Source organism: Thalassophryne amazonica, chromosome 18 (assembly GCF_902500255.1).
Source record: "Thalassophryne amazonica chromosome 18, fThaAma1.1, whole genome shotgun sequence".
In the NCBI taxonomy this organism is placed as follows: domain Eukaryota; kingdom Metazoa; phylum Chordata; class Actinopteri; order Batrachoidiformes; family Batrachoididae; genus Thalassophryne; species Thalassophryne amazonica.
In genome coordinates, this window is record NC_047120.1 from 25313969 (window position 1) to 25332495 (window position 18527).

The window sequence follows — 18527 nt, forward strand, 5'->3', positions numbered from 1 at the left end:
ACTTCTCACATGTTCACGAGTTCAATAGTAGTTCTGATGCACTTGAAATAACAAACTGACATAACTATACACAGATAAAAACATGAACGCATGAATGCAGTCCTCACATTTTGAACGCGTCTTCTAGTTGTTTCAGTTTTCAGCACCTTCATTTTGACTTCGGTTTCATATTTGAAGCTCAGAGAGCGCTCTGGAGTTGATGAGGTAACCGTCACTGGTCTGGATAAAATTCACTTTCATGGAAAAAAGTCATTAAAGAAAAAGTTCATTTGTCCATTGAGTGGGTTCTGTGAGAGGAGTCCCTCTCTGATCCTGAATTGTCCCTTCTTGAGTTGACAGCGAGTGGGGCTAAAGTGCTAGTTGGACTGCGCTCTTTCAAGGAGTCTATTGTTGTGCCTGGTGGTCTCGTAGGTACAAGGGGTCCTGGATCTGAGTCTCCCAGCCTACCTGTGATGGACAAGTTGCTGGTGGGACCCGGGATTGTAGATGGAAAGGCTTTTGGAGCAAATGTGGTGAGCACCTGAGCAGTGGAGCGGGGACGTCTAGTGATGACTTTAGGAGTGTGTGCTGGGTTCTGGGTGATGGCTAGAGGAGCTTTTGGTGAGGCACTGGACAGCAGAGGTTTGTCAGTCTTGCGTTTGCTTGAGGACTGTGGCGGGTTCAGGAAGTCAGGGCCAAGCGTTGCGAAGATTTCTCTTTTGTTGCAAGACTCACAACAAAGCTTGTTATATCCATGGATGGAACAATAACGGGCAAGCACCTCCATCTGACAGAAAATTGATTTGTCCCCGAGACATGGCTCATCTATTGATAAGATAAAAGAGGACATCAATATGAAGACAAAAGTAAAGAAATACCCATAATACCTCAAAAAGCCCTTAAAACCTATCAGTACTGGTCTGTATTTAGTTGCTATGTATTGGACTTTAGAGTCAACCCGCTATCCTAAACCAAATTAATACTAGGGCTGTGTGAGTTGATGAAAATATCATATTGAGATTAATTGTGGGAAATACTGCAAGAAGTTGGAGTCTGGTATCTACTACTATAAGCAACAGGTTTGTTGTTGTGTCACACTGAAACAGAGCAATATCTCCACTTGGTGGACATTCAACAACAGTTGTACTACAATAGGGCTGCAGATAAAACTTATTTAGCTGATTGGTCAGGGTTTTTTCCCCTACTCGTATAATAAATATGGATGGACAATAACACAGTTTTTGTAATTTTCCCACAATGGATTTAAAATGACACAATTAAGCCGTACTTGCAGGGCTGACTTTCATCTTTATTTGGGGCAGTTGGGTTAACAAAAATATTGCATTAACCATTTAGGAATAAGAGCCATTTAATACTAGATGGTACCTCCATTTTCAGAGGCCATAAGAAATTGGACTGTTGATTGACGAGCTGTTTCATGGCCTGGTGTGACCTGTTCCCCCATCATTGCATGACAAATTAAGCATTTATTAAAATTATATTGAAATTTTTAATTTAAAATTTAGAGTTGATTTCAAGTGTTCAATTAGAATTTCACAGTTGTTCATAGGAGCTCTCAATATTAGGTTAAAAAATGTGTCATTGCAACAGAAGGAGGGTTACAATTAGGTCGAAAAAAGAAAAAAGTAAAACAAAATAAAGCTATCAGACAGACAGCAGAAACGTTACACATGGTCAAATCAACAATTTGGTATATTCTTAAAAAGGCAAAAAGCAAAAAAAAAGTGTATAATGACAGAATTCTTTTCTTGTGAATAAAAAAACCTTCACAACATCTAACCAAGTCCAGTGCCCAAATCCTTGTTTTGGTCTTGAAATGTCAGACTTCATTTGACATCTAGTGGCAAGAAATGATGTAGTACCTTTAAATTGTTGTGAAAATGCAAAGGCAAAATGACAAAAATGGTCACTGTCCAAATACTTATGGACCTGGCTGCAAGTATACGGTGTTTTAGTTTTATTTCTAATTTTTACTTTAATACGCTTAAAAATATTGAGGTGCAACAGTCATCATCTAATACGACAGTGGTCCCTTAGCAGTTACTGGCAACTTATTAGTTGTTGGTATTAATTATTTGTGTTATATTTTATTCTTTTTGTGTAGTTATTGTGTGTCTTCTCCACAACATTCTGATGGACCAAAATGTTGCCCCTTAGGTAACTTTGGGCCCCTGCCCAGTCTAGGCAAACCCATGCAATACTCCACCACTGGTTCTTGTTATTTACTAAATGTTACTTCATTCACAGCTCTGATTGCTTTTTATCCAGTATTTCAATAAATCCATTGAGTTTTGCAAATTTAATACATTGACACCTATGCCAATAAGTACTGTATACACTTCTGTGCAAATATCCACAGTTCCACATAATCAGATATTGCAAAACAATTACTTCTGCCTTCATGGGAAAATAACTTTATAGTGACGTATTTTACACTTGCACATATGTGCACATTGGACCAGAAAAAGGTGGAGATGCAAATCTTCGGTGGTTTACGGCAGGAAACTCTACCTCAAGACATCTTATCATATTTTCATTAAACAGGCATAAAGCACAGCATCCAATATTGAAAATAAATAATATCAGTTCATATGGCTTCATATCGCAGCTGTTTATCTTCAAATGTATCTCAAATCAGAACAAAAGCCAATCCCTGCCTTTGATAAGCTGGAACAAGTTCCAAGTTTTCATTGTCTAATTTATATAACCGAAGCGACTAATTATTTATGTTTCCTTGTGAATTGTTTCAGCTGATAACTCGCAAGCAGATGGACAGAGTTAAAAATATTCCTTCACCTGTGAATGTTTGATATTATGGCCCGGCCACACGGCATACGACGATTCCTGAACGAAGGAAAAAAAGCCACAAAGTCAGAAATCTGTTGTGTGGGCCGCTGAAGAGGAGGTACTGCTGGCCCACCACCACCAGATGGCGCCCTGCTTGAAGTGTGGGCTTCAAGCAAGAGAGGGCGTCATAGCAACCGGGAGTGACAGCTGTCACGCGTCATCAGCACCAGCTGTCACTCATCCACATCACATCACTACCACCATAAAGGCCGGACTCCAACTCCACCTCCCCGCCGAGAAATCAGCGACCAGAAGAGGTAATTTCTCTGCTAAACTTAACTCTGACTTATAGTCTGATTCCTGTAGTGGTGCCTTATCTGTGGGATTGACGTTTGGTGTGATCAGCGACGGCTTCGCTTCACACCCCAACCAGATAAGTGGTTAGACAGGAGCGGCACGAGTGTGTGATTGGAGGTGGAGGTGCTCCCTCCCAAAAGAACACAGACTGTGAGATTACTGAGTGTGCGAACTCACACTCATCTATACTGTTTCTGTTCTCTGCCAGCAGTACCAGGTCTGACAGCTGGAGACGGTGGCCACCTGGGGATCCAGGACTTGGCGGCTCCGGTGTTCTTCAGATCCGTTGGCAGTGAGGGCCGTGTGGGATCCGGCTCGGTTCTGGACGGACGTCTCCTGTCCTCAAGCCTGCCCACACGTCACTCAACATATAACTGTTTGTAGTACCAAAACTGTATTTGTCTGTATTCCGTTGTGAACTTCACAACATTAAATTGTTACTGTTTGGCTTATCCATTGCCCGTTCATTTAACGCCCCCTGTTGTGGGTCCGTGTTCCTACATCTTCACAACAAAATCGTTGAGAAAAAGTGAACGAATGAGCTTTCACTTTTCCCATCACCGAATAGCCTGCAAATCAAGAGCGCAAAAGGAACAGAAGAGGAAGGAAACAAAACCGAAGCTAACGCTGACCTCGAGGCTTTAAATGAAATGTTCACGATCACGGGACGGACAGCAGCAAATTGTTAAAAATAACGTCTCTGTTTTGTTTCAGCGAGTCGCTTCTGTTCCTCTTTCTTGCTGCTGAGGAGGCGTCAGTGAGCCGTGCCTTCGCACATATGTGTGTGCGTGCATGCATAGGCTGAAGGTGCGTGAGAGCTTCATTCCTCCACTAAAACGTTTGGAAAAAAAAAAAATTAATTTGTTTGCTTATTGCTGCAGGCAGTCAGCCTCTACCTCATTTACACAGTACTTCCAGGTGAGCGGGGAACTGTCAGACGAAGGCCACACCCACACGCAGGCGGGCCACAAACGTTTGAGACATCCGTACATAGTTGATAAAACATTCTTAACGCTATTGTTACTGTATGAAAATGTTCAGCTGGTCGAGGCTTTAGTTATTGATTTGGTCAGATGCTGTTGCGTTCATTCAATACGTCGGATTTGTGAGGTGAACGAAGTGTAAACAAAATCGAATGAAACGCTAACATTACAAAAAGTAAGCAAACAATAAGAAACCATCAAGAACGACAGCAAAACAAAATACGGAAGAATTGAGGTTTTCGGCAGTATTTGTTAAAATTTTTCAGCAGTTTAAAAATCTCGACAAAGCGCCAGCTGCAGGAACGAAACTGAGCGAAGGTTAAATGATGCCAACAAAAGTCAAAGAAAGTCTGGATTTCTTTCATTTGGGCTCCGTTGCCATTCGTTCGTGCCATCTGACTGGACCTTTAGATCAACAAACAGAAACGGCTTACTTGAAGAGATTTTGTTCGGAGAATTTTCAGGAGGCCACTGGTGTTCGGCTTCATGTTTTTTTGTTGTGTTCTCTGTTGTTTCACTGATGATAGGAAATGCCGAATCCCCTGGAGTAAAGTAAAGAATGACAAAGGCATGTTAAAAGTTGACAGTACAAACTACTTGAACGACCTATCTGTAACTGTTCTGCAGTACATATGGGGAAACATTCCCACATACAAGATTTTGACAAAGACTGTCAATGAACACACCCCCTCAAAGTTGGCATGCTGAATGTTGATCACATCCTACCAACTTACAATACTTCAGTACAACAAACACCTTGACCTTATGATGCAGAAGACAATTCATCATGACTGAACCAAGAAATGAATGCCTTTATTGCCATTGTACATACACACACACACACACACACACACACACACACACACACACACACACACACACACACACACACACACACACACACACACACACACACACACACACACACACACACATATATATATACAGTAGTGTTCAGAATAACAGTAGTGCTATGTGACTAAAAAGTTAATCCAGGTTTTGAGTATATTTCTTATTGTTATATGGAAAACAAGGTACCAGTAGATTCAGGAGATTCTCACAAATCCAACAAGACCAAGCATTCATGATATGCACACTCTTAAGGCTATGAAATTGGGCTATTAGTAAAAAAAGTAGAAAAGGGGGTGTTCTGCTGGCATCTGCTGTTGACGCTACAAACTCAAGACTATTATGTTCAAACTGCTTTTTTAGCAATTCTGTGAATCACTAAACTAGTATTTAGTTATATAACCACAGTTTTTCATGATTTCTTCACATCTGCGAGGCATTCATTTTGTTGGTTTGGAACCAAGATTTTGCTCATTTACTAGTGTGCTTGGGGTCATTGTCTTGTTGAAACACCCATTTCAAGGGCATGTCCTCTTCAGCATAAGGCAACATGACCTCTTCAAGTATTTTGACATATCCAAACTGATCCATGATACCTGGTATGCGATATATAGGCCCAACACCATAGTAGGAGAAACATGCCCATATCATGATGCTTGCACCACCATGCATCACTGTCTTCACTGTGAACTGTGGCTTGAATTCAGAGTTTGGGGGTCGTCTCACAAACTGTCTGCGGCCCTTGGACCCAAAAACAACAATTTTACTCTCATCAGTCCACAAAATATTCTTCCATTTCTCTTTAGGTCAGTTGATGTGTTCTTCGGCAAATTGTAACCTCTTCTGCACGTCTTTTATTTAACAGAGGGACTTTGTGGGGGATTCTTGCAAATAAATTAGCTTCACACAGGCATCTTCTAACTGTCACAGCACTTACAGGTAACTCCAGACTGTCTTTGATCATCTTGGAGCTGATCAATGGGTGAGCCTTTGCCATTCTGGTTATTCTTCTATCCATTTTGATGGTTGTTTTCTGTTTTCTTCCATGCGTCTCTGGATTTTTGTTTATTTTAAAGCATTGGAGATCATTGTAGATGAACAGCCTATAATTTTTTGCACCTGCGTTTACGTTTTCCCCTCTCCAATCAACTTTTTAATCAAACTACGCTGTTTTTCTGAACAATCTCTTGAAGGTCCCATTTTCCTCAGGCTTTCAAAGAGAAAAGCATGTTCAACAGGTGCTGGCTTCATCCTTAAATACGGGACACCTGATTCACACCTGTTTGTTCCACAAAATTGAAGAACTCACTGACTGAATGCCACACTACTATTATTGTGAACATCCCCTTTTCTACTTTTTTTTTTTTTTACTAATAGCCCAATTTCATAGCCTTAAGAGTGTGCATATCATGAATGCTTGGTCTTGTTGGATTTGTGAGAATCTACTGAATCTACTGGTACCTTGTTTCCCATGTAACAATAAGAAATATACTCAAAACCTGGATTAATCTTTTTAGTCACATAGCACTACTATTATTCTGAACACTACTGTACACACACATACATACATATATATATATATATATATATATATATATATATATATATATATATATATATATATATATATATATATATATATATATATGAGTAAAGGCACCTTGACACTTGCATGAATTTGATCTCTGCACTGGCATGCAATCTTGCGTGCCAATGAGTAAGTTCAATGTAAACTGTTGTAAACTTTGCGTAAACTGTGCAAGGCTGCGTGCTGGTATGCAAAGAAAATTTTGAAATGTTCAAATTTTCTGGCATGCATAAATTTCGTGCCACTTGCATGAACTAGTCATCAATATTGCACAATCTATTCGCAAACACTGCGTGTCAATGCATGTCATTGTGCGCAGAGCCTCACACACTTTACGCACAGTTTACAACAGTTTATGACACGTTTACCCATTGGCGCGCAAGATTGCGTGCCAGTGCGGGAATCAAATTTGTGCAAGTGTCAAGGTAGCTTAACTCGGTCTTTTATAGTCTTTCTGCACGACTTGACAAAAGTATCCAAGAACGGCCAGGACTGCCTTCAAGATGACAGCAAGATAAAGTGATACTTCTGATTTCTACAGCAGTTTGTGACAGCATATTGTCCTATCATTGTGTCATGATGGGATAATAAGCAGAAAGTCTAAAGTGCAGCATGAAGGGAAAAATAAAAGCTCAGCGCATCCGAGGTTCCTGCACGTTGTTTTTTTTCCTGGTTTTTGTGTCTACTGGCTGATAATCCATCAAAGGCTTTTATTTCAAATTCATCAGTTGGTATGGGCATGAGGCTCGATAGCCACACCAGTGGAACTTTATACGGTCAGCGTTTGACACGTGACACTTTCACTGTAGCATCAGTGGAACATATAAAGAAATGCTCCCATCTGTTACACAACTGTAATAAACTCCATCATATTTGGTGTGTTTAACCTAAATAACACTTTTAGAAATGTTAACTATTTTAATGCATGTATTTTATGTCCTAATGTGTAGAGTTGTTTTTTTGTTTTGTTTTGTTTTTATTATGAACAATCATTTATGTAATTGTTGATTATGCTGGTGATACTAATAGTATATGTAGTATTTTTCAAGGTATATTTCATGTAATGGGGCATCTTTCCTACTCAGACTTACATTGTGACTGAGGCACATCAATCTGGCTGCCATGTGAGAAATCTGACAGTCACTGTCCTACTGGCCAATAGCAAACATTTTTTAAAAACTTTTTTCCAGTTACAAAATAATGTGTGAGCTTCTTAGCTGGTCTGAGGTCACGTGGTGAAAATACTATATGACTGTGATGGATATTGTCGATGTTTAGAAAGACGGAAGCATGTGAGGATAATGTGAATGGGTTTGGGAATGTATATGTGAATTTGTGTGCTGCAATTTTGACTGTTACCCCTTATATGTATTACACGACGGTGCATGTGTGCAAAATCATTAGAATATGTTTGGTTTGATGCTACGCTTTTTACCCCAAGTTATTTGTGCTCTTTCTGTCAGTTGGTAAGGTTAGACCTTACTTGTGTGAAGTGCCTTGAGGCAGCTTTGTTGTGATTTGGCACTATATAAACTGAATAAATTGAATTGAATTGAACCATGGTCAAACACTGTGTATGTGGGAATGGGTCTGGGATCATGTGCTGATACTGTGTGTTGCCACATTCACCACAATATGGAAATGCCTTGGGTCCTGGATGGCAACCAACCAGGTTGCCAGGTGGTATCCATATCTACCAGCCTTGGCTAACGTCATTTTACTGACATTTCTAAAATGTAACTATAGAAATGGCTGATAGAAAGCTTTAATATCCTCATCACTTCTAATTGTGACTTTTTTCACATTTAGCCCAAATTTCCATTTAAAAAACATTGTGCAAGGAAATCCAAATCCAAAACATCTCTCTTGTTTACAGAAGACAAAGCAACACTAATCTGAAATGTTCAATGACAAATTGTTTAAACAAAGCATATAAATAAGATAAACGCACAGACTGCAAAAACATGTGGAGAGGTGATAGTACGACAGCCAAAGCCAAAAGACGTGATTTTTGTAATCTGTACTCACTTATTGATTTCAGGTGAAATCAATATTTCATTCAAAAGATGCTGTCATGTGGACTGACCAATCCAGTTAGTGGTTGTACATATCACCAAGGACCATCTAGGGTCTTTATGGTCAGGCTCAAGCTCAGAAGCCAAGCTCAACATCAAAGATGAGTATGCAGGATCAAAGCTCTATAGTCAAGAATAAAGCTTGGGAAATTAAAATCAAAGTTCAGCAGCTGGAATCAAAGCTGGGTGGGTGATCAGCATCAAGAGTGAGTGATCAGGATTAAAAAGTATGACTGAAGTCATGCATTCAAGATGTATGGTCAAACTCAAGCTGAAAATTCAAGATCAAGAACAAAAATGAGTGCTCAGGATCACAGCTCCACAATCAGGACTAAAGCAGGGTAATCCAGATCAAAGCTCAGCAATTAGAATCAAAGTTGGATGATCAGCATCGAGGGTGAGTGATCAAGATTAAAAAGTATGATTGAAGTTATGCAATCAGGAGATATGGTCAGGCTGAATCTCAGAATCCAAGATCAACATCAAAGATGAATGCTCAAAGCCCACAATCATGAATATAGCTGGGAGATTAGGGAATAACCCTGTTGTGTCTGATGAATTGCAGACTTTAATGCTAGATTTTACGGTCACAAATTGAGTTTTAAAACATATTTGCAACTGTAACCCAGCATGAACGTCTGCAAATCATCAGACACAACAGGGTTATTCCCATTCTAATCCAATTCCATGTCCATTCGATATTTTATGGTTTGTAATCTCACACAATTAACCAATCAGATTCGCGGAAAAATGTAATTGGATTAGAATGACTAAACATCAATGATCAAAGTCGAAGGTCAGCAATCAAAGAATAGTGATAAGAAACAAAGATGAGGATTAGGATCAGACACAAAGATCAAAGGATCTAGATCTAAGAATGTCAGAGAATATATTAAAGAAATAATACTTTGAAAGGAAAATGTCAACACTGATATTAAGGGCCCCTTCACACAAGGAGGAATTGCATGCCACTAGTGAAAAATTGGAGTCGCCTCAAACACCTCGTATAGCTGTCACCACAACCGTTCGCGCACACAAGTGGCTGAAAAACAGCGAATGCCTTGGGCGTGCCCATTCAACTCCTCTCTCGGCAGGCCAAATTCCAGGCGCCACACACATACATCTAATACCACTCGCCAGGCACTTAGAAAAGGCGGGGCTATCTAGCACAATAGTAGAGAGCAGTCGGCCACATTCGAGCTGCCTGTGAAAAGTGTCTAAGTGCCACATGATTGTGGCATAGTGTTCGTGCACGAAACCGTCGCCACAGTATGCACACCTGTCCAACCTGCGTCCCTCCCGACAGCAGGTGGAATGTTTCGCGGTTCCCCATTTTGTTTTACGGATTTTTTTTTTCCAGTTTCTGCGTCATTCGCCCAACGTTGTGTTATGTGTGAAGGGGGCCTAACAGAGGACCGATGGATCTTGACAAAGCCATAAGCTCTGTGAGCGCCCGTCTTCTTAGGCTGCCCTTGTTAGGTATTTTAAAAGTTGCCAGAGTATAACGTATGCCGACTGTACATTTTTTGCTCATACATACAAAATAGCTGATGTGGTTTTTAACGAAGCAAGGAAAACTGTTCCCAATATTAAAATCTGTAAAAGAAATATTTAATTTTAATGTGAGCCACATTATGGAAGATGAAACTTATTGACTTCTGCGTGCGTTGATGCAGCATCTCTCTTCAACACTGGTTTTTGTATTTTTTTTGTTTGTTTGTTTATATAAAAGGTTGTACAAAGGCAAAAGGTGACAAAATTGGAAGAACCATCATTTGGATCCTTACCTGGACAGGGACTGATTTTACAAACGAGGACGGTTTGTGGTTTGTCGCCCTCACATTCTCCGATAGTGTTGTCGCTGGCTTTACAAACCACCTGCCGTTGCTGAATCCCTTCACCACAGGTCACTGAGCACTGACACACAAACACACGGAATGTGTACACACACAGCTGTGAAAATGTTTGTGCCCCCATCTAATTAAAAAAGGAAAATGTACGTTTTTTGTATTAAAATTTTTAAAATTATGCCCTTTAAACTCGGTGAAAACTCTATAATGATATAAATTAAATACAGATATCAAAGCCAAAACAATGGTGTGCGTAAGTGTGTACCCCTATGAAAGTTCATTGTTCACTATTGTTAGTTAATACGCTAATTTCTCCAAAAATATTCAGCCTATCAACTTTCCATTTTTGCAGCGTTCATCCTTGACCCAAAATACATAAGCATACCAAAGAGCAAATGTCAGCTCTCCCCAATTTGTCCGTAATCTAAGCCATACACACACACACACACACACACACACACACACACACACACACACACACACACACACACACACACACACACACACACACACACACACACACACACACACACACACACACACACACACACAAAGCCACTTGGCTATTATAATATTGATAATACATAATTCTGTGTGAACTTGACATTTGATCAGTTCTGTTCAAAATTGACCCAATTTACCATTGACTAACACGTAACCTTTCATCCATGTTTAATCTATATTGGCCCCAAACCTTTTGAATTAAGCAGTTATGACCTTGCAGTTATGTCACATCTGCCTAACGTATACTGTGTGATGTGTTCAACATGTGTAGTATAACTTTAGCTCCACCTTAACACTTCCAGAAAAACTTTCAGCGATGTCGCATCACGTATGAGAATGTTATGGGCTCTAAGGAAATTCAAGGGATTACGAATGTTTGTCAAAATTTGTGACAGAAAAAAGAACCATGACACAATGACTGAATACAATTATATAATATTTACCCCCTACCTTGCTTTATAGGTGACTATATGCAACATGGGTAATTGAGAACGGAGCTTAGTGTCTTACAAACCTCAAGCAGAAAACAAAAAAGACCTGACTGATGCATAGTTTTGACAAATGTTGGTGGGTGGACGGTAAATCCAGTTTTTCAACAGCACTGCAACTCTGACTGACAGTAACACTTAGAAACATCATGACTGAGATGATGACTCATGACTGTTGGTAACTCACCTGAGACCATGCCCCTGTCCTCCACTGGGTGGGGCAGTTGGTGTGGTTACAGGTTCTTTTTGTCTCTGGACGGTCTTCAGTGCAGTGCTTGCTGTGGACGGGCTTGTTGGTGCTGTTGGTAAGTGCTTGCATACACTGGACCACCCTGGTCTGGTAGCTGAGCTTACCGCATGTCTTACTACAGGGGGTCCACTCTTCCACCACCCACCTGTCAGCCATTTAAAACACGTCTATGATTAATTCTGAATAAGTCAGGCAAATGTAGGCAAAGCTGTAATCACATGCCTGACAATACAGTGTCATGACATAAGCATGTATGGAGAGACAGATAGAAGAGCAGATGCCATGCATGACCGTGTGTCATCAAGGATGCAATGTTGCCATCACCAAATGGACCAATCTGTAGTGCGAGAGAAACATCGCAGAATCTCCTTGCTATCTAATGCAAGAGAGGTTCTTGCATGGTTTGCCGACAACCATGTGAGACCACTGGCACAAACCATCCTTTCTAAAACCGACCATCAAGAGGGACAACAGGCATGTTCTTCACTGTCCGCCAATTGCAAGACAAGTGCAGAAAGCAACACCAATTTTTGTACATTGCCTTCATTAATCTGATAAAGATGTTCAACAGCATCTCACGCCAAATTCTGTGGAAGGTCCTGAGCAAAATGGGCTGCCTGGAGAAATTCATCAAGATTCTGAAGCTCTTCCAAGATGGCATGTTCACCAAATTTGTTGTAAGTGGTGCAAAAACTGAAGCAGGAGTAAAGCAGGACTGTGTCATCACCCCTACGTTCTTCATCATCTTCATGGCCACAAGCCTCCACCTGATCAAGGACAAAGGGCCATCATAAACTGACACTGTGTACAGAATGACTGGAAACCTCTTCAGTCTGAGCCGACTGAGAGCCAAGAATGACTACCACTTCTGTCCTGGACTTCCAGTATGCCGACAGCAATAGCGTGTCCTCCTTTATGGAAGAAGGTCTTCACAAAATCCTTGAAACTGTCAACAAAGCTTACACCAAGCTTGGTCTTCACATCAACGTGAAGAAGACACAGCTCCTGCATTGGCCTCCACCCAACATGGCCAATCCAAAGCTTCTTGCTGTGAACCTACACAGACATTTCCTGGAGAACGTGACCCACTTTTCATACCTGGGCAGCAATGTGACATTGATGATGAGATTCAACATCAACTCAAGTGTGCAGGAACTGTCTTCAGCTGGCTTTGCAACCATGTTTATAGCAACTGTGACATGCGACATGAGACAAAAATCCTTGTCTACAGAGCTGCCAGCATGCCAACCCTGTTATACAGATCTGAAACATGGACCACCTACCACCGCACCTGAAGCCACTTGAGTGATTCCACCAACAGTGCTTGAGGAGTATCCTCCATATCAGGTGGGAAGACTACCATGCCAACATCAGCGTCCTGGCTGAAACCAACTCCAGAGTATCCAGTGTGTCATTATTCAGAACCAGCTTCGGTGGATGGGTCACATCATTAGGGTGGATGTCAGCTGACTTCCCAAACAGATCTTCTCCTGCCAGCTGAGTGAAGCAAAATGGTCCAGACAAGGGCAGAAAAAACAATACAATGAAATCCTGAAGCACAACCTCAAGAGCTGCTCCATCAACTACAAGACCTGAGAAGAACATGCAAACGACCAAACCAGCTGGTGAGCAATGATCCACACGGGAGTGGAAGTCTTCAAAAAATGTGGATGAAAAACACAGAGGAGAAGAGGAGAAAGAGGAAGGAGAGAAAGCAAGATCCTGACCGGCAGAAGCTTCCTACAACAACCCTGTTTGTCAGAAACAGTGCGCATCAAGAGCGGGCCTGTTCAGTCATCTCCAGGTCTACCACCTCGTCTGGGAATTAACCAAGAGACCATCTTCCTCAACACCGAGGAATAGTGATGACAACGGCAATAGTAAGCACAGCAAAGCTGCAGAAATAATTACTTAGTATTATTTTAAATTTTGCAAGGTTATTCAATATCCACCTTTTTACTTATTTTTAAGATAAAATGTGCAACACTGTCACACAGGCTCACAAAAATGTTGCATGTACTGATGGACTGTTAAGAATGACAATGTTGTATCTCACTGAATGCTTGTAAGCTTATTCTGAACATAGTGGCGGTTACTGACTCCAGCTCAAAGCTGTCCGAGGAGTTTTCCAGGATGTACTATTTGTTTAATTTCACGATTTTGCTAAGAATAAGTTACACACTGCTTCATTGTCAAGTGACTGGTTTCCATTCTTTGTGAGCACCTCTAGCCCCATTCGATGATGGCAGATGCCTCCACACGGTTACACACTTGTGATACACATACAGCCCTCGAGTTTTACCCATTTCTGTGGGTTGGATATACTTACACAGGTGTGCTGCACTCATGACCATTGCAGCGTTTGCGGATCGGTTTGGGCTTTTTATTGGTGTCGCAGAAATTACGATGCACCAGTCGACTGTCACTCTTCCTCCGGCATCCATACTTTGTGTACTGTATACCTGCAGGATGGAGAACATGTGCATGAGGAATAATCCCGATCACTAAGGATTCACTTAGGATGTTTTTAGGATTTTAATGGATTCCACAAATCTGAAGAAGAAAAATGTTTTCACAAACAAGAGCATTGCAAAATGTGGGCATATTTCTCTGCTCATATGTTAAGTTGGTCTATGGTTTTATAGTAGAGGCTATAATGAAGTCTAGGAATTATTTTGATTGTGAAAGACTGATGCTTTAAAAATGACACTGTCTGTTTGTATAGCAACAGATTGCTTGTTGCCTTATAACTGGCATATGAGATATACTTTATTGATCTCACAGTGGAGAAATTATGTTTACACTCCAGTTACCTCAGACAGCAATTAGTCCACAATTATTACTTGTTTACCATAATAATGGCACACATCAGAATTAAAGACACCACATACACATTTGACATTGTTTATGTGCATTAAGTTTGAAGAAGTCCGTTATCTGAATTGAGACAAGTGGGTGAAGGTCAGGCAGCAACCCTGAGTTGCACCACTGTCAGCTTGGGGGGGGCAACGGGGACCAGCAGCAGCTAAAACTGCGCCGCCCCCGTGTGAGGGAAGGGAGTGACAGGAGCGGAAGCTGGAGTGGGGGGGTGTGATGGGGTGTAGGAGGGGGGTGGGGAGAGGGAGTGGAGCATGCTTCAGTCCTGTGACACAGTTTATTGTCTTTGTGAGTTGAGATAAGAAAACAGCCAAGACATTCCTCTGGAGGAAAAACAGTCGGGCAATTTGTCCTTCAGGCTGATAAGCCTGCTGTGTTGTGGTTTGAGCAGTGAAAAACACTTTTTACAGCTTCACTTGAACAACCAAATCCCAATTATGAATTAAGAATATTCCCAATTATGAATTAAGAATATTCACCGGCCTCTAAAATCTTCAACTTCATCTGCAAGGCACACATCTGCTCCAAGATGTCATCCAATTTGCATCAAGAGTCATCGCAGTCTGAGAATGCACTGCCTTGCCCACCTCATTAATCATGACGGACAAGCGAGGGACCGTGGTTCTTGATGCTGCCGTCTTGCCAATTTTCCGGTAGATCAGGGCAGCACATAAGCCAGAAAGTACCAGCCCTGCTACCACAAGACCAAATATGAATAAATCCTTGATGTCCTCAATGGAGAAAGGCACCAAGCATGCAATACGCTAAGACCCCCAGGAGTCGAGAACATAGCCCGCAGGATACGTTCCATCTGGGCAGGTCCTGACCTTCTTGTAGAAAAAATGGTGTCAATAGCATTCAGAAACCAGCTAATCAATTCCATGGTTAATCCAATAGTAGTCCAATAGAACCAGTATCCAATATAATTTGAGGAATTCACAGTCTGGTGAAGAAGGGACTTGAAGGTTAAAACAGAGAGCAGAGATAAGGGAGAGTGGAGGAGATGCAACTGCCCTCGTCGGAGTCCCAAGCTGAAAAAAATGATGTATGGTGTGTTGCCCCCATTTTTGCAAAAACTCCCTCTAGTTTCCCCGATACACCACCAAGAAATGGTTTCAATCAGATGAGGTGTTCTTTACTTATTGAGTGGAAAGGAAAATCAAGACGATGCCCAAAGTGGCCAGAATGGGCAACGGGAAATGCCGATTTTCGAAAGGAGCTTTCCTGTAGCCTCCCCCAATTCACCACCTAAAAATGGTTTCAATCACATGAGGTGTTCTTTAGTTATTGCATGGAAACGAAAATAAAGATGGCCACCATTTTCGAAAGGAACTTTCCTGTAGCCTTCCCTAAATCACCACCAAGAAATTGTTTCAATCCCATGAGGTGTTCTTTAGTTACTGTGCAGAAACGAAAAGTTTACAAGTGGACACCAGGAAACATAGGATGAGAACATAATGCCCCCCCAACATCTTTGACCAGGGGCACAAAAATGCACTTTGTAAGGTTTGCAAATTTAATCTTACTCTACCAGGACTTTGGTCATACTCCAAATTGAATTGTATAAACTCCAAAAAATCTATCGCTTTAGCTCGTGTTTGGGGAGGTGACAGTCTAGTGGTTAAGCGTTGTGCTTGAGACCAGAGGATCCTTGGTTCAACTCCCAGCCTGCCCGGAAACTCACTAAGGTCCCTTGGGCAAGGTCCTTAATCCTCTAGTTGCTCCCGGTGTGTAGTGAGTACCTTGTATGGCAGCACCCTAACATCGGGGTGAATGTGAGGCATTATTGTAAAGCGCTTTGGCCATCAGATGCAGATGGAAAAGCGCTATATAAATGCAGTCCATTTACCATTTGTTTCACTTTATTTGGAGTGGAACCAAAGGCAGTACCATGTTGTTAATTGGTATGAACACTGTGTTGTTAATAACCTCCACCGCAGGGTTTAGAGCACTGAGACCAGCTTTTCAGTGCCCATTCATACGTGTCCAGTTCAGTCAGAAGTACATTGTTGTTGGTTATGAGGGGTAACAGGTCCTCGTGAATGATATATTTGTATGTCAAGCTGATTTTTGATTCCTCCGCCTGTGGAATGACCTACACAAAGGAAAGAAGGAAATTCAGTTGTATCCTTACGGAAATGATGAAATGTAACAATTGCTATGACTGACTCACTCACCAGCACTGTAATGCCTTCATGAAGAGGACCGGTTATTTTCACACTCTCCTTTTGGTCATCGGTAAAATACTCCCACAACAGACCATTTTCAATGAATGTCTTTGTCTCTGTTTCTTCACTTTTGGCATTCAAGATGAAGTTTCCACTAACTTGATTCTTCACAGCTGTCAATAAAAAGGAAGGAATAATTTTATGTCTGTTATCAATGTACTGTCAAAACTCTGCGAATGTCAACTAGTCATGTGTCTTAGCACTATTTTACATTTGACACTCCTGGGGTAAAGCACCATCTTTCCCATGAGATTGACTGCACACTCTTTATCCACCGCACTCTCCATTATTTTGGACAGCTGACCCTAAGCATTTAAAATAACTTATCTTCATTACCTGTACTATTTGCAACCACACTATTCTACTGTGCTCCCCCTCATTCAATCATATGTTTACTCCCTTGCTCCAAGTGACTTTCATTCCCCTATTCTCCAGAGCATACCACCACCTCTTTAGGCTCATCTCAAACTGCTCTGTCATCTGCAAACGCTATAGTCCATGAAGACTTCTGCCTGATCTCTCTTAAACTACTCCATCACCATTACAAACAAGAAAGCAATATTGTTACGCAGTTCCACAACTGTTATAGATTTGAAGACACACTCACCGATGATGTGAGGCGAAGTTTCATTTTCTTCAATAACAATATGACGGGCTCCTATTGGAATGTCAAACATTTTCAGCATCCCTAATCAAGCAAAAAATAAAATAAAAATAAATAAAATATAGGTACAAGCAATAGACTTAAATTGTTTCACTCGGTCCTGTAATAGTCAACCAAAACAATTTTGGGACTTTTGTTTCATCGAAGTGAGTCATATTTTTGAAAGCTGATTTCAAGCTCTGTATTAGTTTGTGATTTAAATTTAAAATGATGACAGTCAGTTTATTAATGATTTTGTAGGACGATGGTTGTGATTTCTCTTCAAATTATGCCTGATTTTTTATGTTCATCTGCCTTTGTTTGGTGGCTGGTTTGTTTATCTGCCCCCTGTTGTCAGGGTCACCACACTGGGTCCAGTAGATCTGCATTGGGATATGACAGACGTTTTCCACCCTTTACCCTTCCTGACACAACTCCAGTTGTTCCCAAGTTTTCAAACAATCACCACCAAAGTTCTACTCACTCACTCATCTTCAACCGCTTACTCCAATTAAGGGTCACGGGGAGGTGGAGCCTATCCTAGCAGTCATAGAGCATGAGGCGGGGTACACCCTGGACAGGATGCCAGACTGTCGCAGGACCACATATAGACAAACAAACACATTCACACCTACAGACAATTTAAAATTTCCAATCCACCTAACCTGCGTGTCTTTGGAAGTAGGAGGAAGGCGGAGCACCCGGAGAGAACCCACACAAACAGGAGAACATGCAAACTCCATACAGAAAAGACACAGGCGGGAATCGAACCCATGACCTTCTTACTGTGAGGCAACAGTGCTAACCACTAATACATTTTGCTGCCACCCAAGTCCTAAAGGTTGAAAACCATGAAACACTGTACAACATAGAAAAGTACATTTAAGTTAAAACATTGTTAAAATTTTAAACAATTAAACTACAAATGAGGAAATGAATAAAATAATTATCTCAAAGAAAAAATAGACTGTAAAACAAGAAATATAAACTTCACATATTTTCAATCACTTCTACCTGATGACTGGATGTCTTTGAAGGATCCTTGGGT

The 18527-nt window shown here is 41.1% G+C and overlaps 1 protein-coding gene across 1 annotated transcript in view; it reads right to left on the reverse strand.

The window, feature by feature from the left end:
* Positions 1–251: 251 nt before the first annotated feature.
* LOC117530481 (A disintegrin and metalloproteinase with thrombospondin motifs 14) overlaps positions 252–18527 on the reverse strand; it is a 141287-nt gene continuing 123011 nt past the window's right edge. Inside the window, 8 exon segments of the mRNA XM_034193392.1 lie at positions 252–804; positions 4562–4669; positions 10427–10556; positions 11669–11876; positions 14061–14193; positions 16538–16703; positions 16786–16949; positions 17444–17524. Coding sequence (XP_034049283.1) covers positions 266–804; positions 4562–4669; positions 10427–10556; positions 11669–11876; positions 14061–14193; positions 16538–16703; positions 16786–16949; positions 17444–17524 — 1529 coding nt within the window. The 3' untranslated portion in view covers positions 252–265.